At 39.0% G+C, this 22,279-nt stretch overlaps 1 protein-coding gene across 8 annotated transcripts in view; it reads right to left on the bottom strand.

Annotated features, from left to right (window-relative positions):
- Nucleotides 1-22,279, bottom strand: part of lrrc7 (leucine rich repeat containing 7) — a 120,796-nt gene that overhangs the window by 20,003 nt on the left and 78,514 nt on the right. For 6 of the 8 annotated variants that reach the window (XM_056378547.1, XM_056378548.1, XM_056378545.1 and 3 more), the window contains 19 exons: nucleotides 21,821-22,023; nucleotides 18,572-18,689; nucleotides 18,116-18,194; nucleotides 17,052-17,141; nucleotides 16,608-16,664; nucleotides 15,320-15,383; nucleotides 14,519-14,593; nucleotides 14,244-14,388; nucleotides 13,218-13,290; nucleotides 12,917-12,934; nucleotides 8,705-8,834; nucleotides 7,945-8,060; nucleotides 7,634-7,703; nucleotides 5,258-5,357; nucleotides 4,737-4,861; nucleotides 3,981-4,211; nucleotides 3,511-3,633; nucleotides 2,642-2,753; nucleotides 968-1,181 (listed from right to left, as the gene is read on the bottom strand). In XM_056378547.1, the coding sequence (XP_056234522.1) occupies nucleotides 968-1,181; nucleotides 2,642-2,753; nucleotides 3,511-3,633; nucleotides 3,981-4,211; nucleotides 4,737-4,861; nucleotides 5,258-5,357; nucleotides 7,634-7,703; nucleotides 7,945-8,060; nucleotides 8,705-8,834; nucleotides 12,917-12,934; nucleotides 13,218-13,290; nucleotides 14,244-14,388; nucleotides 14,519-14,593; nucleotides 15,320-15,383; nucleotides 16,608-16,664; nucleotides 17,052-17,141; nucleotides 18,116-18,194; nucleotides 18,572-18,689; nucleotides 21,821-22,009 (2,129 nt within the window). In that variant the 5' untranslated portion in view covers nucleotides 22,010-22,023. The remainder of the gene's footprint in view (nucleotides 1-967; nucleotides 1,182-2,641; nucleotides 2,754-3,510; nucleotides 3,634-3,980; nucleotides 4,212-4,736; nucleotides 4,862-5,257; nucleotides 5,358-7,633; nucleotides 7,704-7,944; nucleotides 8,061-8,704; nucleotides 8,835-12,916; nucleotides 12,935-13,217; nucleotides 13,291-14,243; nucleotides 14,389-14,518; nucleotides 14,594-15,319; nucleotides 15,384-16,607; nucleotides 16,665-17,051; nucleotides 17,142-18,115; nucleotides 18,195-18,571; nucleotides 18,690-21,820; nucleotides 22,024-22,279) is intronic. The other 2 variants (XM_056378546.1, XM_056378552.1) reach the window with 1 other exon arrangement.

Genomic DNA, 22,279 nt, shown 5'->3' with positions numbered 1-22,279 from the left:
TTACATTGATGGAGTAAACTGAAAGGTTACTGTTCGGTCAAAAAGGAAACAGAAAAAAAAAAAAAAACATCAGGATACAATCATCCAATCCAATCTTCTACCAGATTCCTGATTCTTAATATTGACCTTAACACATTTGTGTATCTCTGTTTTCAAGGCTGTAAATCTGTAGAAACTAGTCACTTGAATAATGAATTTTCAAAATGAAACTCAGAGCTAGACCAATTACAATTAGCTTATTGCAGCACTGTTGTTATCACTGTGTATGATAGCCGATAAGAATGTGTCAAAGATATGTTTGAGGTAGTTCAGACGCAGTTTTTGTCAGTTTATTTTCCAACTATAAGACGTCTTGCTCTGCACATATTGTGGTCACGATGCAAAAACAAACATATCAACAAGTTTAAGGGATTCTGATTGAGAAAATATATGTTTATGTCACATCTTGATGTGGGGAAAAAAAGAGTGCCATCATAAAAATTCAAATATGATTACTAGCATCTTTCAGGCTGTACTGAAAAAGTCAGAAATGTGTCAGGCAGGCCTAATTAAGACATTTGTTGTTGTTAACAGCACCAACATTTCTGATTAGGACTCAGTACAGTTTCAAAACACATGGGATTTCTTATTCCAAATCATAAAGTACGATTACTGAAGCCTAGGATGGACAGCTTTAATGCAGAGGAGAAGAGTTCAGAGAGAGAATCCTGGACAGAAGTCTGCAGCGTCCTAATGAGTCTCTGACCTTGACGGAGCGAGCAGAGAGATGAGAAAGACACAGAGAGATGAAGGGGGGAGAGGATGGATGGAGCGATTGGATAGATGGATGAAATGGATGATAGATGGAGGAGATGGAAGGGGGTGTGGAATCAAAAGAGAGGAAGAGGTGATGGATAGTCGAATCGGAGGAACGGTGATGAAGCTGAACAAGGAGGAGGGATGTGTGTATGTGTGTGTGAGTGTGTACCTGTTGGTCCAGTGTGTTTGAGGGGTCTGGTCCTTGCTGGGGGCTGACAAGGCGACAGCGTGTGGGTGTGCGTGAGAGAGTGTGTGTGAGTGTGTGTTGGCGGGCGGGTTGGAGGAGCCCGAGGAGCCCTGTGAGGGAGAGTAGTCGGAGTAGGTGGCTGAGGAGCCGCTGTGGTTCAGACAGTGGAGCTTATCCATCTCCTCATCTGTAGATTCTGGACACAGATAGACAAAGACAGACGGAGAGAGAGAGAGAGAGAGAGAGAGAGAGAGAGAGAGACAAGTCTGTTCAGTCAAAATGTCACATCCTCTTCTCTCTGATAGCCTTCTTACAAGCACTAAAGAGCTCATGTCATGTCTGAAAAAAACTGTGTTTTTATTCCCCTGCATTCTTTCCTCAGGTCTTCTTAACCACGCGGACTGTAGTTTCTGTGACCAGCTGATCCATTTCTTCATGTACAATGTGGACATCTCAAAAGCATTAACACGCATGGCTAATTTCTGTTTTGATTAATTTCATCACAGATACAGTGCATCAAAGTGATTTTCTTTTTAAATGTCATCTCAACAAAAACCAACATAGCCATTATCTAACATGTTGGATCTTTGCTATTTCTGCCCAAAGCAACCATTAGCTTTAGCAGTAGCTTATATCAACATGTTAACATGAAAAGTCAGATGATTTTAGGAAATGGTAGATTTAATTGTGAGCTACTGTATATTAAGTTTCAAAGCTTAAAAAGCCAATGAGAGCTCCAACAAAATCAGACAATGATCACCAGGCCTGTATACTGTACATAAGACATGATGAGAGGTAGAAGAATCATGTCACTTTCATAGTCTTGTCACCTCTTTCTTAACCCAGATTCCTGCAGTGCTCTCATTATATGTTTGGACAATATTGAGTCCACTGCACTTTATTTAACCAGACTAGTCTCTTTGAAATCAAGAACCTCTTTTGGAAGGGAGATATGGAAAGAAAGCAGTGTCAAAACAAAGACAACATTTACAGAAAAGCATAAAAAAGGGGAAAAATCCTTTTGTAAATATCAATAATATGAAAGCAGGAGGCTCATGAGTCAAACTTATTAAATATTTGACAATACAAACCATGGAAAGCTCTTTATTTACTTTGCCAGAAGGTCGTTTATTAAGAATTTACACCCACCAAGACAGACAAGCTGTATGAGCTTTAATCATTTCACAGAAGGAGTAAATTGAACAAAAGAGATCTGATTTAGTTAGATCAACAGTTTGTAATGAAGCAGAGATAAACTGTTTCATTCAGTAGATGGGATTAAGGCACTGAATTATTTAAAATAGATAACAGACTAAAAGCAGATTTCTGATGGGGCAGTAAAATTGGCTGTGGGTTTATTAGTTAAGCTTACTGGCCTTTGGTTTACCTCAGATGGAACTCAGGCTTTTGGGGCAAAATAAGGAAAAGCTGAACACATTAGACTCTAATCTAGATTCACAGTAGAGGTTCAGGGTATTCCCCTTCCTCTCTTTGTTATGTGGTGAAATAATCCACTGGCCACCATGACACTTACAAGATGCCCCACAGTGCTTTACAATAGACCACATTAACTTAATGTGTGAGCTGTATGCGTGCAGTCTTGTGTCTACATGCATGTGTATGAGCCTCTTTGTGTGTCTGACTTTGGTACAGTACCTTTCTTTTCCTTGCCCAGCAGTACCACCTTTGGTTTGTACATCGGTGGCTCCACCAGGGTGGGCCTCATGTCAGAGATACGGATGTCGTTGGGGGAGCCGCCCATCGAGTCCTGTGGAAGGACAGACAGGTTCACATCAGGTAGCTACAGTACAGTACAGTAATGGCAGCTATGAACAGCCAAGACCAACATGACCAACAAATTGCTGCTGCTAACAATCGGATAGTTATAGTTTCAGGGCTATGTTTTTTTGTTTGTTTTTTTCTGAATGGGGGTCTCCAGTATTGGTCACTGCTTTTCTTGCCAACATAAGCTAAAGCTACTTGAGTGGAAAGCTGTCAACAATTTATGAGTCATCATGGGGTCACCTGAGACATAATTAAACTGAACAAACAGACTAGGGAGTAGCAGTAGCAGTAACCGTGTATTTAGAAGCTGAATATGTTATACTGAATAAGGTATAAGCTTCATCACACCAACTTTTTCAAAAACATTGTAAATCAATTCATAACTTTTTCAGAATTTTCAACTAACAGACAAACCAGTGGAGTGTGAATAGCAGAGTTGAAATAATTATGTTTAGATATATTGTACATTCAAAATATGACAATGATAAAAATGACAAAAAAGGAAACGCAGAACATTCACTCAATAAACATGAATTTGATTGTACAAGGTAAATGAAGTTCTATAGTTGCTTCACAACAAGCTTAATTTGTGAGGCCACAATGAACACACACTGACAGACACAAAAAACACACTGAATGTGTGTTCTTGCTGTGTGTGTGTGTGTGTGTGTGTGTGTGTGTGTGTGTGTGTGTGTGTGTGTGTGTGTGCGCACGTGCGTGCAGTATACTATGTGACAAACCTCTGAGCTCTCTGTCAGATCCTCTTTGTCTTTCCTCTTGGGAATGTCAATGCCAGAGTTATGCATTGATCCCTGATCCATTAGCTGAGACTGAGAGAAGTCCTGCATCTCTCGGTCTGTCACCTGGCAAATGCACACACAGTTTATGTATTTCAACTGAGCAGACACAAGAAATAAAGAGCACATCAGATAATTCGTGCTCCCTGTCTTTTACCTACTGTGTATGTCACAGACCTCACAGCTATAGCTTTTGTTGAATTTGAATTTGACAACTCACTACAGCTGAACATTTGCAAGAAGGGCAGGTTAAACATATTTGAATACAAATACAGATAAATACAAAGAGACTAAGATGTTGTCTCAAAACTTTCAGCAACTTGAGGAGCAGACAAAAGTTTCTCTCCTTAGAAAAACTTAGTGCATGCTTACGGATGTGTATATTTTTCTGTGAATGTGTTTGTGTTTCCTACCTCTTTAGGTGGTAGGGGCCATGGTGGTTCATACGGTTCTTTGCTGAGGTGTGTGTGTTCCATGTTGGTTCCTGCCGAGGTGGCAGTGCCTGTGCTCAGCTGGTGCTGGTGCTGGTGCTGATGCCCGTGTCCGGCGTGTACGCTTTTGCCCACAAGGCTTTGCACTGACTTGACCATGTTCTTAAGGTCCTCAGGGTACGGTGTTGGGTAGCGCTTTAGGTTTATCTCCACCTAAAAAGAGGAAAATGGGTTTAGTGTACGCATGAAAATAAAGGACAAAAAGCACACTGAGTAAATGGCAATACTATAAAGACAAGGTGTTTCTGTCTCAGTGAAACTTCAAAACACCTCAAATAACCAAATAAAGCATTATAAATGATGTTAATATGTTTCTTTCACCCATGCCTCTTTGATTGTTTAGTTGTTTTTGTTATCTCTTTTGCTAGTTTCTTCATACATATACTTTTTTTCCTCTGCCAGTTCGAACATTGTCATTGTTATTGTTGTACTGACTGTTTTATTGTTTCAAACACACAATGCCGTGCTCCTTTGGACTCATCCATAGAGAGAGATCTCAGAGAGCCACATTCAACACAGCTGTTCACTATTTGCATTAACAGTTTAACCTGGAAAGTTTGATGTTATTCTAAGAGATGAATGTGCTCCAACAGCCAGTCAGTTATTCCTCCTGCTCAGTGACTTTAGAGAGAGAGAGATAGAGACAGAGAGACAGAAAGAGAGAGAGCAAGAGCTGACCTTGACCTTCCCAGAGTTATCCTCCTCTTCTTTCTTGTCCTCAAAGTCAAAGGCCACAGTCATCCTCTGCTGTCTCTGCTCCTCCCACAGAGTAGGATTAAAACTGTCGCTGTCTGACTGGTAATCTGTACCCACACACACACACACACACACACACACACACACACACACACACACACACACACACACACACACACACACACACACACATACACACACACACACACACACACACACACACACACACACGAACACAAACAACACATCAAAGATTGAATTAAAATAGCTACTATACAGTAGATCTGTAGATTGAAAGACACATACTTATCCACAAATATTACTGCATGTTATTCAACATTCGCACACATTCATACAAAGAAACACTATTACGTCAGAGCACATAAGATACTATAATGTAACAAATGGTAATCCTGTAATATTGTTATGTTGTCACACACACACACACACACACACACACTCATACACAAACACACGCACACACACACACACACAGTTAGTACCCTCATCATGTCGTGGTTGCTGAGGAAACATGTAGTTCGTCAAAACCTTCTGTTTGGTTTCTGGGTGGGCTTCTGTCTGCAGAGGGATCAGAGCCTTGGACTGCAAACACAGACACAGACACACACACACACACACACACACACACACACACACACACACATTTATATTTATTAGTATTCTAATGGAGACTTTCATTGATCACCTTCATTTCCTAATTCCTAATCTAAAACTAATCCAATAGCTCTTAAAACAAAGATTTGTGTTCACTGATTGTTTATTTAAATCTCTCACGCTGAGGAAATTTCAGTTTATTCAGGACGTGACTTGAAACAACTCTCGTCTAGTATTAATGTAAATCACTTGGAGAGAATTTGCAAATCATTTTTACCAACAAGGAAAATGAATTGCAAAGAGAGAGACACTGTCTTGATTTGGATAACAAATTGAATTTTTCTATTTGAACAGTGTGACACAGTCTTTAAAAATAAACTGTCAAATGCCTCTTTAATTTGCATGTTCGGCTTGTAAAAAAAAATTGAGTCATGTCCATTAAAATGGTAATGTGATGTAAATAGAAATGTTATTGCACACATAAAGTTGCATTTAAAATGTATTAACCAAGAGACTTTTCAGTTTCTATTTTGGCATATAAATTAAAGAAAGCTACACACAAACCACCAAGCTCTGAAAATATGTCAACTTCAGTGGAATCTGACTCTTCAAACTGTCAGAGTTGCCAGTCGTGGTGTGAGAAATGGCAAATGCAAATGAGAAGACTGAATCAGGGTTTGAATTCTGAGGTAGAATAAGCATATATAAGCGCCAATTTTAAATGTTAATGTAGGACTCCACTTCCATTTTACAAATTACATTTGAATTTTAAATTTACTTTCTTCTGTTGCAGGTCAATAAGGATCCAGTGGTGTTGTGACTTTGATTACATTTAATAATCATGATTAAACTTTGACTTTAAATGTTATGTGGAATATTTTCATATCTTCACTCATGGTGTAGTCAACAATAAAGTCATCATGTATGTGTATGTGTATAAGTTTACTCATTAATTTACACCACTGTATCACACAATAGCATCAGATCATTTTAGCCTGGGGCTCCATAACAAAATGGATTGTTACAGAGAAGATTTATATGCAGTGATTGCTCCAATATAAGCACATAAACAAGTCATTGTTGGGTCTCAAAATCTAAATGTGGTCTCTTGGTGTGAAAATGTGAAACGGTGAGAAAATTAAATGACCATAACCTGTATGATAATGGCATGGTAAATTTAGTAAATAAAGTGTCTGTGCTCAGCATTATTTTCGCTGGTACAGCAGTGCAGTAACACACTTATTGCACTGAATTCAGAAATATTGTTTTCTCACATATTAACCCATTTATACCGGGTGCTGCGTAGCGCAGCGGGAGGGGCGCTACGCAGCATCCGGTATAAATGGGTTAAGCTGCTGCAAGGGAAACAATAGTTCCTGCAGATTTTCACAATAAAAGCAGAGAATTAATGGATTAAGACAATTAACAATTTACATTGTATTGGTCCATTACACCTTCATCGGCTGTTTGGGGAAGTATCACGGCAGCACATGTACAGTGGTCGCCCCAGTTGTCCAATCAGAAGATCAGACAATTCAAACCAGTGACTGAAGCACATTGAATGGATTAACACCACATTCAATGTCAAAATGATTAGAACTTTACACAAAAGGCACAAATGCCCGTTCATTAGAAATCACACAATGTTATCATTCATTCAGCATCTCAACAATATCCATATCGCACCAGATCATGCAAGTTCAACAATAGAATACACAATAGATAAATAAGGGAACTATGCCAGTTATTATCAGGCATTAAACATTACAACAGCATTCATGATATATATATATATCTCGTGAATGCTGTTGTAAATCTGTTGTAATGCTTTTGTAATGTAATGTATATAAAAGAAAATATGTAATCTATGTAAATTGTTTTCAAATATTTTCATATTGTCTAAATAAATATTTTCCTTTTGACAGTGAATGTGATGTTATGTGTCTCCATTCAGGGTGTCTGAAACACCAGTTTGATTTCTGTGGTGCTCTGATTGGATAACTGGGACAACCTCTGTGTAAATGCTGTGAATTAATAAATATTGCAGCAGGAAGCCTCACTTGAATTACTGCAAGGGTTTTAATATAAAATGGACGCAGGATGTGTTGAGTTTGCTTTAACAGCAAGTACAAGCGTCAGTAAACACAGCCATAAAATAGGCCTGTTAATCTGATTAATATGTTGATAGCTTTGTGTGTTTGTGCTGCATACTCGTGAGCACGTACAGACCTTGGGAGACAGTGTGGGAGGAGAGAGAAAGATACCTGATTGTCAGAAAGCCACAGAGCTGCCAGGTCCTTCAGCTTAGTAAAGGTAAACGGTAGATTCTTTAACCTGAGAGAGAGTCAGAGAGACAGAGGGAGGGGTGAGAAAGAAAAAGAGAGATGTTTCTTCTGCCCACGCACTGTACAGCCTGCAGAGCAGGTAACCATGGCAACACACTCACCCATTCCCATGGTAACTGCAGGCCGTGAGAGCAGCTACAGTCCCAATAAGACCATTGAGAAAATGTAGCCTGCATGTGTGTGTGTGTGTGTGTGTGTGTGTGTGTGTGTGTGCTTGCGTGCTTTTATACCTGTTGTCACTCAGGTTAAGCACTCGTAGTTTGGTCATCTGTCCGATCTCATCGGGAAGAAACTCCAGTTTGTTGGACCGCAGCGACATTACCGTCACGTTCTTACAGTTGCCGATCTGAAACACACACATAATCCATCAGATCTCATTACAATTAAGTCTAATGCTGCAGTAAATCTGCTGCAAGACGGACACCTTTAAACAAGCTACATTACAGAACCATGAATGAATAATATTAGGGTTGCAACTAAAAATTTACTGAGTTTAATTTTGTAGTCTGTAAAATGTCAGAAGAATGGTGATTACAATTACCAAGAGTTGAAGGTGACACCTTTAATTGCTTATTTTGTCTGATCAACGGTAGGAAACACAAAGAGAGACTCTAAGACTCTATTAACTATCATGAAAAGTAGAAGAAGAAAAACAGCAATTTTTCTCAATTAAGAGGCTGGAAGTAGTGAATTTGTCATTTTTTTAATCTAAATTGTTGCCTATGAATTTTCACTAGATCAGCTAAGTGGTTGAGTTGAGTTCAGATCTAATCTTTATTGTCCCCCAACAGGAAATCCTTTTTAAACCAAGAAAGAGACAATTGAAGACACTAAAACTGCTGGTACTATGTAAGCAATTCAGACAAAGGCATACATTTTATGAGAAAAGCATGAAGGATACGGATAAGAAAAATCATTAATCAACTAACATTTCAGCTCTGAATAATATTAATGCCAGCGTAGGCATATGTTTTGTTTTGATCTCTTTACCTCCCGGGGCAGCTCTGTGAGGAAGTTCTCATCGGCAGCGAAGGTCCTCAGGCTGTGCAGGTAGCCGATAGTGGGAGGCAACGACTCCAACTCATTACAACTACAGTCCAACTCCTCCAACAGAGACAGACTGGGTGAAAGGAACAGAGGCAGAAAGGAAGAGAGAGACAGAAAGGAAATCATTCTTCAGGCTGAAAAATCTATGCTGCAACATTACTACTTAGATGTGGGTTTTAAAGAATAAGGATAGCGCCACTCTTAATTTTTCCTATTGTCAACAAATCCTGTGAAAAGACTGAAACCAAGAATGAGTTGATCCAACATCAGGTACGGTCTGTGTAGCCAAAGCCTGATTTATTTTATACCCCTGTGCCATAGAGCTCCATTCTTGTCCAAAAACTATTGCAAAACACATCAATGAGCCACTCTGTTACACTGGGTGGCATGTTACTTCATTAACATGAACACAGGCTCTGTAGTTTATTTTTAGTCCATCCCACATACGCCATCACGCTGCAGTAAAATGCTCATCAGTGCAAAAAACGTGTATTAATCTGGTGCTGAAAACAGTCCCCAACATATGCACTACCTACTCCAGTTTTATTAGTGTTTGCTAAAAAAAAATGACAGCCTTTTTTTTTAATGACATTTTATTTTGGACCTTCTTCTAAAGATTTACACCTTCAGTAGGAATGATTGAGCTTGACAAGGCAAGGCTGTCAGAAAGTGATGAGAGACAGAGTAACACACTGTTGGTTTTGGTCTTTTTATGGAGTTTTTTGACAAAAATAAAAATTTATAATGACGCCAGCCTTATCCTTTAACATGTTACGATGATAAGGAAAAATCTGTCTTTATACAGTAGCGACAACTTAGAAGTAGAGTGTTGAGAGGAGGAAAAGATCATCACATTGATGAATCAGTCAGTAAATCAATTAAGAGACAACCAATCAATCAAACTTAGTCTGGTGTTACCTACATAAATTTGACACCCATCTATATTTTTGAACCTCATCCACCTTTGATGTCTTAAATTCTTTAACCTGGATCTCAACTTCTCCACTTCACCAAGATTCACAGTAACATCCACAGCAGGCCCTCTAGAGAACACCCTGACCCCCCACCCCCCTACTGCTATCATTGGCCTAGCAGCACGCTAACAGCGGGCTAATGCTAATGAGACAACAATTCTACATTAATGTACTGTCACTGTTAACATTGCATTAGCCTGCTATTATTATTCCCAATGGACCGGACCATCTGGGCCACCATAAGGTCTGACAGGATAAAGAGAGAGAGAGAGAGGAGAGGAGAGCAGAGGAGAAGAGTTTCTTATCCTTTACGTAGATGTAAGTCACGGTTACATTTCCCCTGGTTTATTATTTTTTTCTCAGCATTGTTTGTATTCCGACTTAAAGCTGAAAATGTCACCTAAATCTCGCACAAAAATATACAGTAAGAGTTGAATGTGTCAAATATGACTTTTGGACATCACTCCTGAGATAATTTAGCTGCCATCTTCCAACCAGCTCCATAATCCTACACTCAATGGCATGGTTGCAAGGAAAAAAAGTTGCCAGATGGTTATTTACTAGGTCAATTTAAGACAACCAGGTTTCAAGATTCCAATCTCCTTTGTATGGAGCATGCATGCTTTTGTGTAGGTTTTCACCAGGTGCTACAGTTGCTCAGAAAGATTTTTAGTTAAAGATTAGTGTGTAGGATTTAGTTGCATCTAGCGGTGAGGTTGCAGTTTGCAACCAACTGATAACCCATCCCCTCCCTTTCCAAGTGTGTAGGAGAACCTAAGGTGAGCTTCAGGTAACGTAAATATGTGAAAGACCCTCTGTAGTGCCAGTGTTTGGTTTGTCTGTTCTGGGCTACTGTAGAAACATGGCAGTGCAACATGGCGGGCTCTGTGGAGGAGGACTCCATCCCTATATAGCTGTGAAAGTCCCATTCTAAGCTAACGAGAACACAACAATTCTTAGTTTCAGGCGATTATATAATAATGAAAACATAAAAATGAATATTATATTCCATTTTTGTAAATAGATCCCACTAAATCCTACACACTGTTCCTTTAGGTCCCCTCTGGTTGAGAGCTAGCCCTGTTGAGGACTGTCTCATCCATTGCGTGGGAGACAGTCCCTGAAGCTCCCAGAGAAAAGTGCTGGGAAGTGGCTGTGTACTGCTCTTTAAAGGAGGTGGGGAGGTTAACCAGATGTCTATTTACAAAACCACACAGTTAGTCCTCATCCTTAATGTCATTTCTATTTCTAAATCTAAAAATAGTGTTTGAAAACAGTTGTCTAAAGTAAGCCTAAATCTCACCTTTGTGACAATTGTTGACGTTTGTTTTCAAGTGCATTATCGGCTCATTGTTGCCACTACAATTGTTGTTCTCACCAACCATCAAGTGCCACGGGGCAGTACTGAGCCTACTGCTGCTTGGTGCACCCCAACGAGGCAAAGAAGATGCAGCACATGCAAGTGTTTTCAAACAATACTTTTTTACTTTTACAAGAGAAAAGACTTCAACAGTTAGGACCGATTGGTTGGTCTCTCAAATGTATGTCTGGTTAACTGCTGCACCTCTGTTTAAGAGAAGCATACAGTCGCTCCTCTGTGCTTTTCTCTGGGAGCTCTCTGACGCAGTACCAAACAGGGCCAGCTGAGAGTATCAGCTAAATGAGCAAAAATGAAGTTTTACATCAGAGTAAATCAGATACAGCGGGCATGGGCGAGCTGTTGCAGCTTAAAACAGGTTAAAGTTCAACAATCATAATTGACACATTAACTGAAACATACTGTATAAAGGCAGTGGGAGAACCTTTCCATATTTCATTATATACAGCTACCTGGTCTGCATGTACAGTATATGGCAACCCAGTTCATGGCTGTTATAAAGTCATGGCCTTAAAAGATTAAGGACTGAAAGTAAAACATGAGACTTTTCTTCATGTTTCTCTGAAAGTCACTGAAATTTAAAACTAAATGTATGACAACAGAGAAACATATAGTTACTTATCTACTGTTACCAGCTCTGTGTAAATGTACATTATCATATAGTATATTTTTGTAATGATGCATCTAGATGGAAATACACTGTAGTATTGGTTGAGGCACAGGCATAAATTTTGCATTTACACATAGACTTCACATAGATACAGCTTTCAGCACTGTGTATAAATAACTTATTTAGGAATATAGAATTGTCCAATGTAGACACAGAAGGGAAATAAAGGGATCACATTCATTCATTATTAAGTAAACACTTAAAAAACTAATGAGGTAAGAAAAGGATCTTGTATGGTATTATCAGAGGGGAAGTTATGGATCTACAATACTACTTATTGAGGCTAAAACCTGGGACTTGTTCAGGAAGACAAAATGTTTTTGCAGCGTTCAGATACAAATGCATTGCAAAGAGTATTTACATTGATGTCAAATAGAATGTTAAACAACATTGGACAGTCTTTTAAAAATGTAATCCATCACAGATTATCTGATTTGAACTGCAATTTGCAAAATATTCCAAATTACTACTAAAGTGTTAGTAGCAGCAAAAAGGAACTAAATCTATTTATTCTGATCCAAACAGATCTAACTTAATGTTTCTGTTACTACAGGCTTTGTTTAAGTTGTCTTTACTCCAAAATCTATCAACCCTGGAGTCAAACAAACAAAAAGTTGTTTTTATTTACAAGCTGCAATATCAGCATAATTTTATATTTATAAGTAATCTGTATAAAGAGATGAAGAAAGACTCATTAACAATACTTTTGAAATCTGCTTCTGCTTCATTCAACTAATCTGATTACTGTGACTGAATCTGGACTGTGATGGATTATAATAAAAATTCTCGTAATCAAATTACTGTAATCTTTTTACATGCAATCATTTCTGTCTAAACCCTGTAGGTTTTAGCAGGGCTGGGTTCTGTACATTTAATCTTAAAGATGTAGATTTTAATTAAACATTAAGTCCAAATATCGACAAAGTTTGGGAGGCAAACATGAAGAAAACATTGTCATTTCATGCCTTAAAAGTAAAATAAAGTTTATGTTTGCATGTAATTTGTATGAATACAAGATGTTTCCCACATTGATAGCATGTGGTAGCAAGCTTGGATGTTTGTATCTGCAACGCAGTTGAACATCTATCCGTCTCTGAACGCACCCCTGGATCCAGGAGGCTAATGTTACTCACCCTTGCTTGGGCTTCGCACTAACGCCACAGCAACGCAGCAAACACAACACACAGAACCCCCCCCAATCATCAGCCAGCATAACAACACAGCAACTAACAGTAATAAACAAGGAAAACAACAACCCTCCAAAGATAAACAGTCACCTGCTGACATCATCTAAATTGACAGAAGATACTTCTGAAGGTGTTTTCACAAGAAAACCAAATTCTACAAGGCTTTATTGCTTTTTGTGCAAGAGTGTATGTGTGTGTGTGTGTGTGTGTGTGTGTGTGTGTGTGTGTGTGTATGTGGGTTTCTTACCTCCCGATGGTGTTAGGCAGTGAGGTCAGCTGGTTGTCATCTACCTTCAGTGTTGTCAGCTTCTTCAACATTCCTATACCAAATGCAAACACACACACACATTCACATTGACACACAAACATGCAAAGTTATTTCCTCTTCAAAGAAATATACACTGTGGGCTGAAATGCCATTTTTAAAGGATAGTATCGAATAGAGCTAGCGATATTCTATATTTTTCTTACTGCGAAAACATCCCTTTCCTGAGGACCAAAACCAACAATGAATTGATTCTTTCGACAAGTACCGCCTGTGTAGCCGAAGCCTGATATAGCTTATTCCTCTTTACCATAGAGTTGCAATGTTGCCAAAAAACTATAAAAACCCCATGAATGAGCCACACAGTTGCATTGGCTGACGTGTCGCTTCATTACCATGAACACTATAGTTTATTTTGAGTCAATCCCACATACACCATCCTGCTGCCATAAATAGTCCCCAGCAAACCAAATGCACATTACTCAGAGCCTGAAAATAGTCCCAAACAAATTCAAAATGTATTCCTGTTTGAGTATCATTTGCTGAAAACTAATCTGCCCAGATGTTTTAGTAAATTACTTTGCACTTTTTGAAAAGGAAACTATTTATATGTGACCTGTTTTTAAAGATTTACATCTTCATGCATCAATGGTCTTGGAGCTATGTGCCACAGACAGCGTGTAGAAGTCAGAAATTGTTGAGAGACAGACTGATGCATGGATGTTTTTTTTTATTTTTATTATTTTAACGGGATTTGTTGTAAGAAAAATATAGAATAACACCAGCCATATCCTTTAATATGCCTTTCAGTTATCTGTGCTATGTTGATCTATTACAGCCAGTACCACTATCACCTGGGATGTGCCCCGTACAACTGCTGCTGTCCACTGCACAGACCCCATTAGAAATTAAATATGTGGAGATTTAGATGCTCCGCTAAAGCTTCAACAACTTGGGAAACGTGAGTGTCTTTGTGACACGTGTACATGTGTGTGTGCGTGTGTGTACCTATAGAGTCAGGGAGGTGCTGCAGCATATTGGAGGATAGTAGCAGGTCTTCTAAGGCCTCACAACCTGAAATGTCCGTGTCCAACGTTTCAATACGATTCTTAGCTAAGTCCAAGTACCGCAACTGACGAAGCTTCCCTATCGACTGCAGAGACAAAGGCGAGGAGAGAAAGAGACAAGTGAATGATAGAAAAAAAGACAGAGGAGCAAAGGATGTAAAAGAAAGTGACATTTCCAGTGTTTCTTTTTTTCCAGTATGAGAGCTGCATGCTTACCCCTGGTATAGACTGTAGAGAGTTGTTATCCAGCCACAGCTCCTTTAAGTTGTGGATTTGTTCCAACACCTCTGGCTAACATGTTAAACAGAGGAAAACACAGCATCTTACAGTGACCATACGCTAGATTAAAATATATACAGTTAGGTACCTGAAAACATACCTTTCATTTAACATGAAATCAGACAGTACAAATGTTGCGAACATGCTTGGATCCAAAAATTTGCTTTAGTGGATCCAGAGACTTCCCACTTTGATTAAACTGTTGGCAGAGTGGGTGAGGCTGGCAATCACTCCCTCCAAGCTTTTCTCTTGGCAGGAAGTAAACCATACAGCCAACTCACTCCTGTCACAGTCAACTTCCTGTCTGACCCTGATGTCATATCCTGTCATCCTCTGTCCAGCCCTCTCTTCCTCCACCATGTCGCTGTGTCCCACTTCAGGGTCCAGCTGAACCTGTGCCTCATCCCTAAATGAGACGGTCTACAGATGATTCACCATATGCTGTACTGGGTCTTCAAATGTGAACTTTAAAAGGAGGTGGCCCGAGAAATGGGACACAGCATCTGTGTTTCTGACTCCTCTCTGCCTTTAGACTCCTTCTTTTCTCCCTCCTCCTTTTTCTGTTCATTTCTTTACACAGAGAAATGTGTTAACTGGTAAATGCACACATGATTACTAAGAGATTACTGTCTGAACTTTCTGTGATCATAAAGGATTATCTTAATGTTAATGTATTCTGTATTTCCTAATGCACATTGACTGTGGTAACATGCAAAATATGACAACAATTATTCTCACCAGGTCAGAGAATTCATTGCTACCCAGATCCAACCTCTCCAACTGTGTCAGTCTGTGGATGGACCTGAGAGGAGAGGATGCAGTATATCGATTACTACAGCTGTTACATATGTGCATTTTACACCAGAACACAGGGCCAATATACACTTAACCATTTTAATACTTATGTTACATATATTTAATATTTCTTATGTTAGAATTTACTTTTTCTCTTGTTCTGAATATTTTTTATCGCACACTAGTCCTCTAGCAAAGTACGCCACCCTTCATCTCGCTGTACATACTGTTCTGCATGCCACAAATAAAACCTTTGAATCTTTGAAATAATTTGAAATTACACATGATCAGATTACTGTTATACACTGTGGTGTATTTAGACTTTTTGAATGCACAGTAGCATCTACAATGTAGGTTTATGCCATGGATAATTCAATGTATATATATATATATATATATATATATATATATATATATATATATATATATAGTACACGCAAATTAGTCAAATTGCTCCTTCAAGAATTTCCCAACTTGGGATCAATAAAGTAAATCTATCTATCTAACTCTCTATATATCCTGTTTGGCTGGTGGATCATCCCAAATGATCTCCTTGCATGAAGTGAGTTTTTAAGTGTGCTCAAAGAGAGACATAATATTAGCCAATGTGGTACAGTGTAATGGGTAGTGATGTGTACTTCAACTCCATCGCTCCTTTTTCAGATTTTCTATAATTTCATTTACATTTTGAACCAACTCCTCATGCTAGCTAATTACAATGAAAGCTTTAAGAAAAACCTTAATTAGCTTTTTGGATGTGTGCGCATTTCAACTGGCAGCACTTTACCATACCATACCACTCCAAACCAATTCACAGGTAAAGTGCCAGAGGGATTGTGCACTGGTGGTCATACATAGTAAATGAGTATTGGTATTTGCACTTTTATCAGTGTCAACTTCGAAGTTTATCTTCAGTACCGTTATAGCAATGTCTTCCTCTGTGGCCATGCCAGGCATGTATGAAAACAGGCTACAGGCTACAAGTTCAGCTACATTACAGTGACCAGGAAACATTTAAAACATGTTCCTGTTCTAACAGGCTTCATCAGTATTCAAGAACACCTGCCAGTGATAAATATAGTTTTAATCTGGACGCCTGGGAAGGCAAGGATACACTCTGTAATATCATGAAGCATCTGTGTGTGAGGATATGCGTGTGTGTTGCAACCCTTTATTTCTGACACATTTGTATGCAGAAACACCCACAGACACATATGGCGCTTTGTCTTACTTTGGCATGGTTTTCAGGTGGTTCTCTCTCAGCTCAAGGATCCGTAGTTTGGAGAGTCTGAAAAACAGAAGGCACAAAAACCAAAGCTAAACTTTCTGTATTAAGTCTTTCTATAAAATGCAACAAATGTTACTAGGAATGTCAAGGAAGGCCACATAACAGAAAACGAGGAAAAACAGGCCCCATTTAATTCATTAAAACTCCAAAAACAGTGTCACACCTGTTTCCTGTTCAGTGATAATAATGATCTCGTAACTATTGATTTGTAATGTTTGATGAGAGAAAATTACTCTGCAAATTTTTCTCATAAAGGTTCTTTCACAAAAGAGGCACTGAATAAGGCACTGTGGTGCCTGTAATATGTAAAAACAACCTGTCCAACACAATGACACCCATGCTCACATATGCCCTCACAAGGGAAGACGCACTAATGCATCAGTTTACCTGCCAAAGTTAGCCGGCAGATACTCAAGGAAGGCATCGTTTAAGAAGAGCTGGGTCAGATTCAGGAGCTGCGTAAAACCATCTGGGAGTCTGGAAGAGAGGGAGAGAAAGAGAGAGAGAGAGAAAGAGAGAAAGAAAGAAAGAAAAAGGAAAGAAAGAAAGAAAGAAAGAAAGAAAGAAAGAAAGAAAGAAAGAAAAAAAAAAAATACAAAAGAGGAATAAGAAAGCAAAAAAGAAAGTGTGTGTCCTTGAAGGGCCTCAGTGGAATAGAAACATGGACAATGTTCCCATAACAACCTCTCCAGAAACACCTAGCTGCTGTTAGCCTGCAGATGACTCATCTCTTACACACACACACACACACACACACACACACACACACACACACACACACACATACACACACACACACAAAGTAAAAGAGGATTTCTGTCTGCAGTACACTGTGTGGTTGAGTCCAGTAACGCTTCATGGACATTACACCGTCGATAGGAAAACAACAATTACTAACATTACACCTGATGCTCCAGTAGCTACACAGCAGAAAAGTAAACACTGGCACTTTACTGTAGTACTGCCTTTATATCTTGTGTTGCAGATCAAGCCAAAAGGATATGAACACAGGGATATATAGACTCTACACTACCATACAAACATATATATGTTTGTATGGTAGTGTAGAGTCTGTGGATGCAGCCGACTCTTATAAAATATTTAGCTCCTCTGTGAAGCTATGAACACATCAGCAACACACACAAAAATGCATCAAAGAGTCTATTAGATCATGAACTGAGTCCAGCTTCATTCAAGCTGGTTGATAACACCACTGCCATCATCCAAACATGGAACTGTTTGGAACACAGTTTTCTTTTTACTTTGAATAGAAAATGGTTGTGAAAACAATAATTTTTTAATATATTACATACATTTTTTTTTTTTTTTTTTTTGGTTAGCTCTATTCAGTCCTGCAAATATTGTTTGCTACTATCAACCTTCACTAGAGCTTCAACTCTGCAGTGATATTAATGAGCTGTGTTACTACATGGTGTGTGTTAGTGTCTTACTTGGTGATTGGGTTGACACTGGCCTCCACCACAGACAGACCTTTACAACATTTTATATTGTCTGGAAACTCCTGGATACCTGTTAGAGGGACGCAGAGAGAGGGATTAGTCGATTGATAGAAAAATAATGTGAAAAGTCATTTCACAAAATAATGTGAAAAGTCATCATTGGTTAAACTCTCTGGTTGTGAGATTGTTGTGATTGTGAGGTTTTATTCTGGGCTTCCTCAGCTATTCTAGATCTACATGAAAACTCATAAATGCTGCCCTCGTTTCCTTATCCACTCAGCTCCATACATTATATCTGATTGTAATTCAAATTTTATGCTAATGTACATGGAGATTATCATCTTCCCTAATATGTCTATCATTGCAATCAGCAGCTGAGAAGGCTGGTAAGTTTGCAGTGAACTTTTACTTTTCTCAGCTGTTTCAGGTTTGTTCCAGTTGGATTACCATTTTTACTGATGTCCAGCTCTTTGAGGTTAACCAGGCTGGCAATGGTGGTGGGCAGGTTGGACAGGTCGTTATCAGGCATGCTCAGCTTCTTCAAGGCCTGGCAGTTGAAGAGTTGCTATGGGAACACAGAGGGAAAACAAAGGAATATTATAGTCTGTTGGCAAATTCACACAGACCTTTAACAGAAAGGTACAAAAGGACAGGGAGCAAGGAAATCCGCTGGAGGCTTGCGCGACTTAATGTTGTGGAAAAGCAGTGCAATTTTAGCCGCCTTTTTCTATGAATAATGCAGAATTAATCTCCTCCATACGATGGCCCAAAGGGATAAAACACATACTAGAGCGAAAGCAACAGCATTCAGAGAAATGTGCCCTAAATTGAAAAATACTGCAAATGCCACAAAACATACAAGAGTGAAAGCAAAGAAAAATGCTGAGAATTCAGAAATTCTGTAAATATCAAAACACAGCAGAAGCACAGACATTAAGTTCTTAAAGCTTTCCCAGTCAGATTCTTCAGGAAACAAGAATAAACTCAAGGTCCAATTCCTAGCTTTTTACAAAGCTTTCAGTTGCTCAGTTTCACAAATCCAAGATCAAGAGGAAAATTGACTATTGATTTGACTATGACTAATTTGTGCATCCACATTCACTTACACCTCCTTATTTAGGACATTGTCATGTGACTTTTTATATGTAGTGTAATTTTTGCCAGCTCACCCTCGACAAAAATGTATTTAAAAATTTGTTCACAATCTATATGAAATATATATGAAATATATGAAAAACTGCTGTACAATTGTCACCAGGCACAGATGAGATCATTTTCATGTATTGTCAGTGAAATGTTTGCCCATTTTTCAGTTATGGGTTTTTGTATGAACTTCAGCAAAGTGCTTTGTCTGCTTTGTCTCACAGCTGATGTCTGCATCCACAACAATCTAATTATCTATTGTAAATAAATCCTAGTACAAAACCTTCCTTGTACTTTAAAGCCCTACTCCTCTATAAGTGCATAGCAATTCATTGTCCCAACCATCATGTAATGGTTCATGGTTCAGTTCACAAAAATCAAAACACTGAACTAACTAACTAGTTAAATCACAAAAACATCAATTTACGTTATATCATGACTAACTACACATACACACAAATTTCAAATGAATGTCATTCAACAGGATAGTGTTACTTTTACTTTTCCCTTTAGAGAGAGAAAGACTGAAATATATTAACTAAACTGAGAGCTCCTTAATACGACAATCTTGTCAGCACAGGTGGAACATCACCTGGGGAAGTGGTGTCACAATAAGAATATGAATCACTTTTGGTGCCCTCTGAGCAGATCAGCTAAATTACATCCTCAGTGTTACACAGTAGGTGGCATGGCATCTGCACAGGATGAATGCTGATGATATCCTGCCTGCCAGAAAACATGAAAAAGCCACTGCTTTTCTTTGTCAGAGTTTCCTTATCTCATTTTAAAGTTTATATTAGGTAGAAAGTCACTTACAGCGTGTGCTATGATTTCCACAGCCATGTGTTATCTGTACTTTAGGTTGTAAGTTGCACTCAGGGCGGTGTAAACATCTCATGCCGAGTGTTACCCAGACTTCATCCACTGAATGTGATTTGTCCACAAAAATCCAATTTTCTAATGTGAAGTTCTCTCAAAATTACAACAAGCATATGCTCACTCACGTTAATTCCCACAGGCACTGTAGAGTCCAAGTCGTCTACCTTGCATGTCTTTCAATGAAATGGATTCCAGGCAGACATTTATCAAAAACAAAATCCAAAGAGCACAGGGGGCAAACAGCTGCATAGAGCTAAACAAGGGCAGGGCTGCTCTGTGCCCACAGGTCAGGCCAGACCACTATACTTAAACACACAATCACTTTCAAACACGCACACTTAAGGAGCTCTCCAGCCCACTTACATGAAGGCCAATCACTCTGGCAGCCTCAATAGCTCTTACACAATCTTGGCACACACATACATATACAGTATCAAGGCTGAGCAGATTTTTTTTGTCAGTTGAATGCAAGTTTGGCCTGCCACTTACACCGCCCCTATTAAGCTGTGTCCATTCATGCAGGCTATATTTAGAAATCCAATTCAACATCTCTGTCATTTAAACCAGGACAGGATATCAATAAAATGAGACAGCCTTCCTATAAACAGCACCTGTAATTCTCCTTGAAATATCGGAAGGGCATTTTGTCTCATCAATGTCCACATGGAGTTTCTCTGACAGGCTTGGAACGTCTAGGATGCAACAATGTGCAATGTGGCCGTGCCGTGGCCGGAATTAACCTTCTCTCTCACTCCATTTTCCAGTTTCTCCAGTTTCCTGTCACTCATTGTTGTCATGATATACACCCAGTTGCCAGTTTATCAGGTCCACCTTGCTAAAAGTTCTAACAGTCCTACAATAAATCCTACCTTCATGAAGGCTGTAATATTCATTGGTATAACAGGGGCAGAAATAATAATAGAAAGACCTGTTTGTATAGCAATACGAGTCAACAGCACCGCAAACTACATCCTCTGAAATGACCAGTTGAATCAACACCTCTCTAGAAATAGTTTCAATAAAAACTGAGCATTATAACTATCATGAAGGTAGGACTTATTGCAGAGCTGCTGTATTAGAGCACATTCGTGTTAGGTAGGTGTGCTTCATAAACTGCTAAATGTGTGTATGTAGTATGTAAACTTACCAGAGAAACAATACTGATGGTCTTGATCTCTTGACTCATAAAACTCTATTTCTCTGTTGTCAGTGTCGATAAACCAAGCGATCCAATCAAGGGAATTTTACTCATGTATCCCTTTAAAATCTGTACACATATAACAGCCTCTATTTTTAGATACCAGGATCAATTACGAAAAACTTAACAATGGTGAATGTTTGCAACAAATGTGTTTGGTACAAAGGTTTGCACCAAATTCCCTCACAATACTTAGTTATTGCGTTCACAAGAATGGGACGGACTCATAAAACCAACGATGAAGATCATGTGGTATGATCAAAAGCTCTTTCACAGAGCTATTAAATTGATCTTTTTATGCATGAGATGTATATCACTTCTTCCTACAACTAGGTGAAGACCAATCCCAAGGCTAGGATTTCCTCTAAGATTTTGCATATAACAGGAAGAACTTAGAGGGTAGAAATAATGTAAAAGGGGTTAGAGGTTAAAGTCAAAGGAGAGACAGCAGAGACCAGCATGTGGTCATGTGTTACCTTGGGTAGTTCCTCAATCTGGTTGGCGTCTAGGTAGAGCTCCTCCAGAGTTCTCTCGAAGCTGAAGATTTCTTTGGGGACCTGCTGCAGGCTGCAGTGGGAGTAGTCCAACACTGAGATCACTTCCTCTTCACCACGGAAACAACGGCACGGCACCAGCCGGCCAATCAGCTTCCGTTTAGTGGTCATTTCCAGACACTGCACTATAGAGGTAAGAAGAGGAGAGATGATAGATTAATTTCAGGGGGTCTGCCACTCATGCATATCAAAAGGTTCATTATATCTCCATCATCTGCTGCCAGTCTTTATTCATTTCATTGTATCTCTGTAGAGACCATTGTTCGTTTGATCACTAAAAGATAACAAAGGGTCTGAAATATAAAACTAGCATCAAATATATTTCTGCTTCAGAGATTAACTATGAAACTGGCATTAAAATTCATGTGTGGGATTTTCTCT

Source organism: Seriola aureovittata, chromosome 6, assembly GCF_021018895.1.
Source record: "Seriola aureovittata isolate HTS-2021-v1 ecotype China chromosome 6, ASM2101889v1, whole genome shotgun sequence".
Lineage (NCBI taxonomy): Eukaryota > Metazoa > Chordata > Actinopteri > Carangiformes > Carangidae > Seriola > Seriola aureovittata.
Note: the sequence above shows the minus strand (reverse complement) of the source record. Positions and strands in the feature narration are given on the sequence as shown.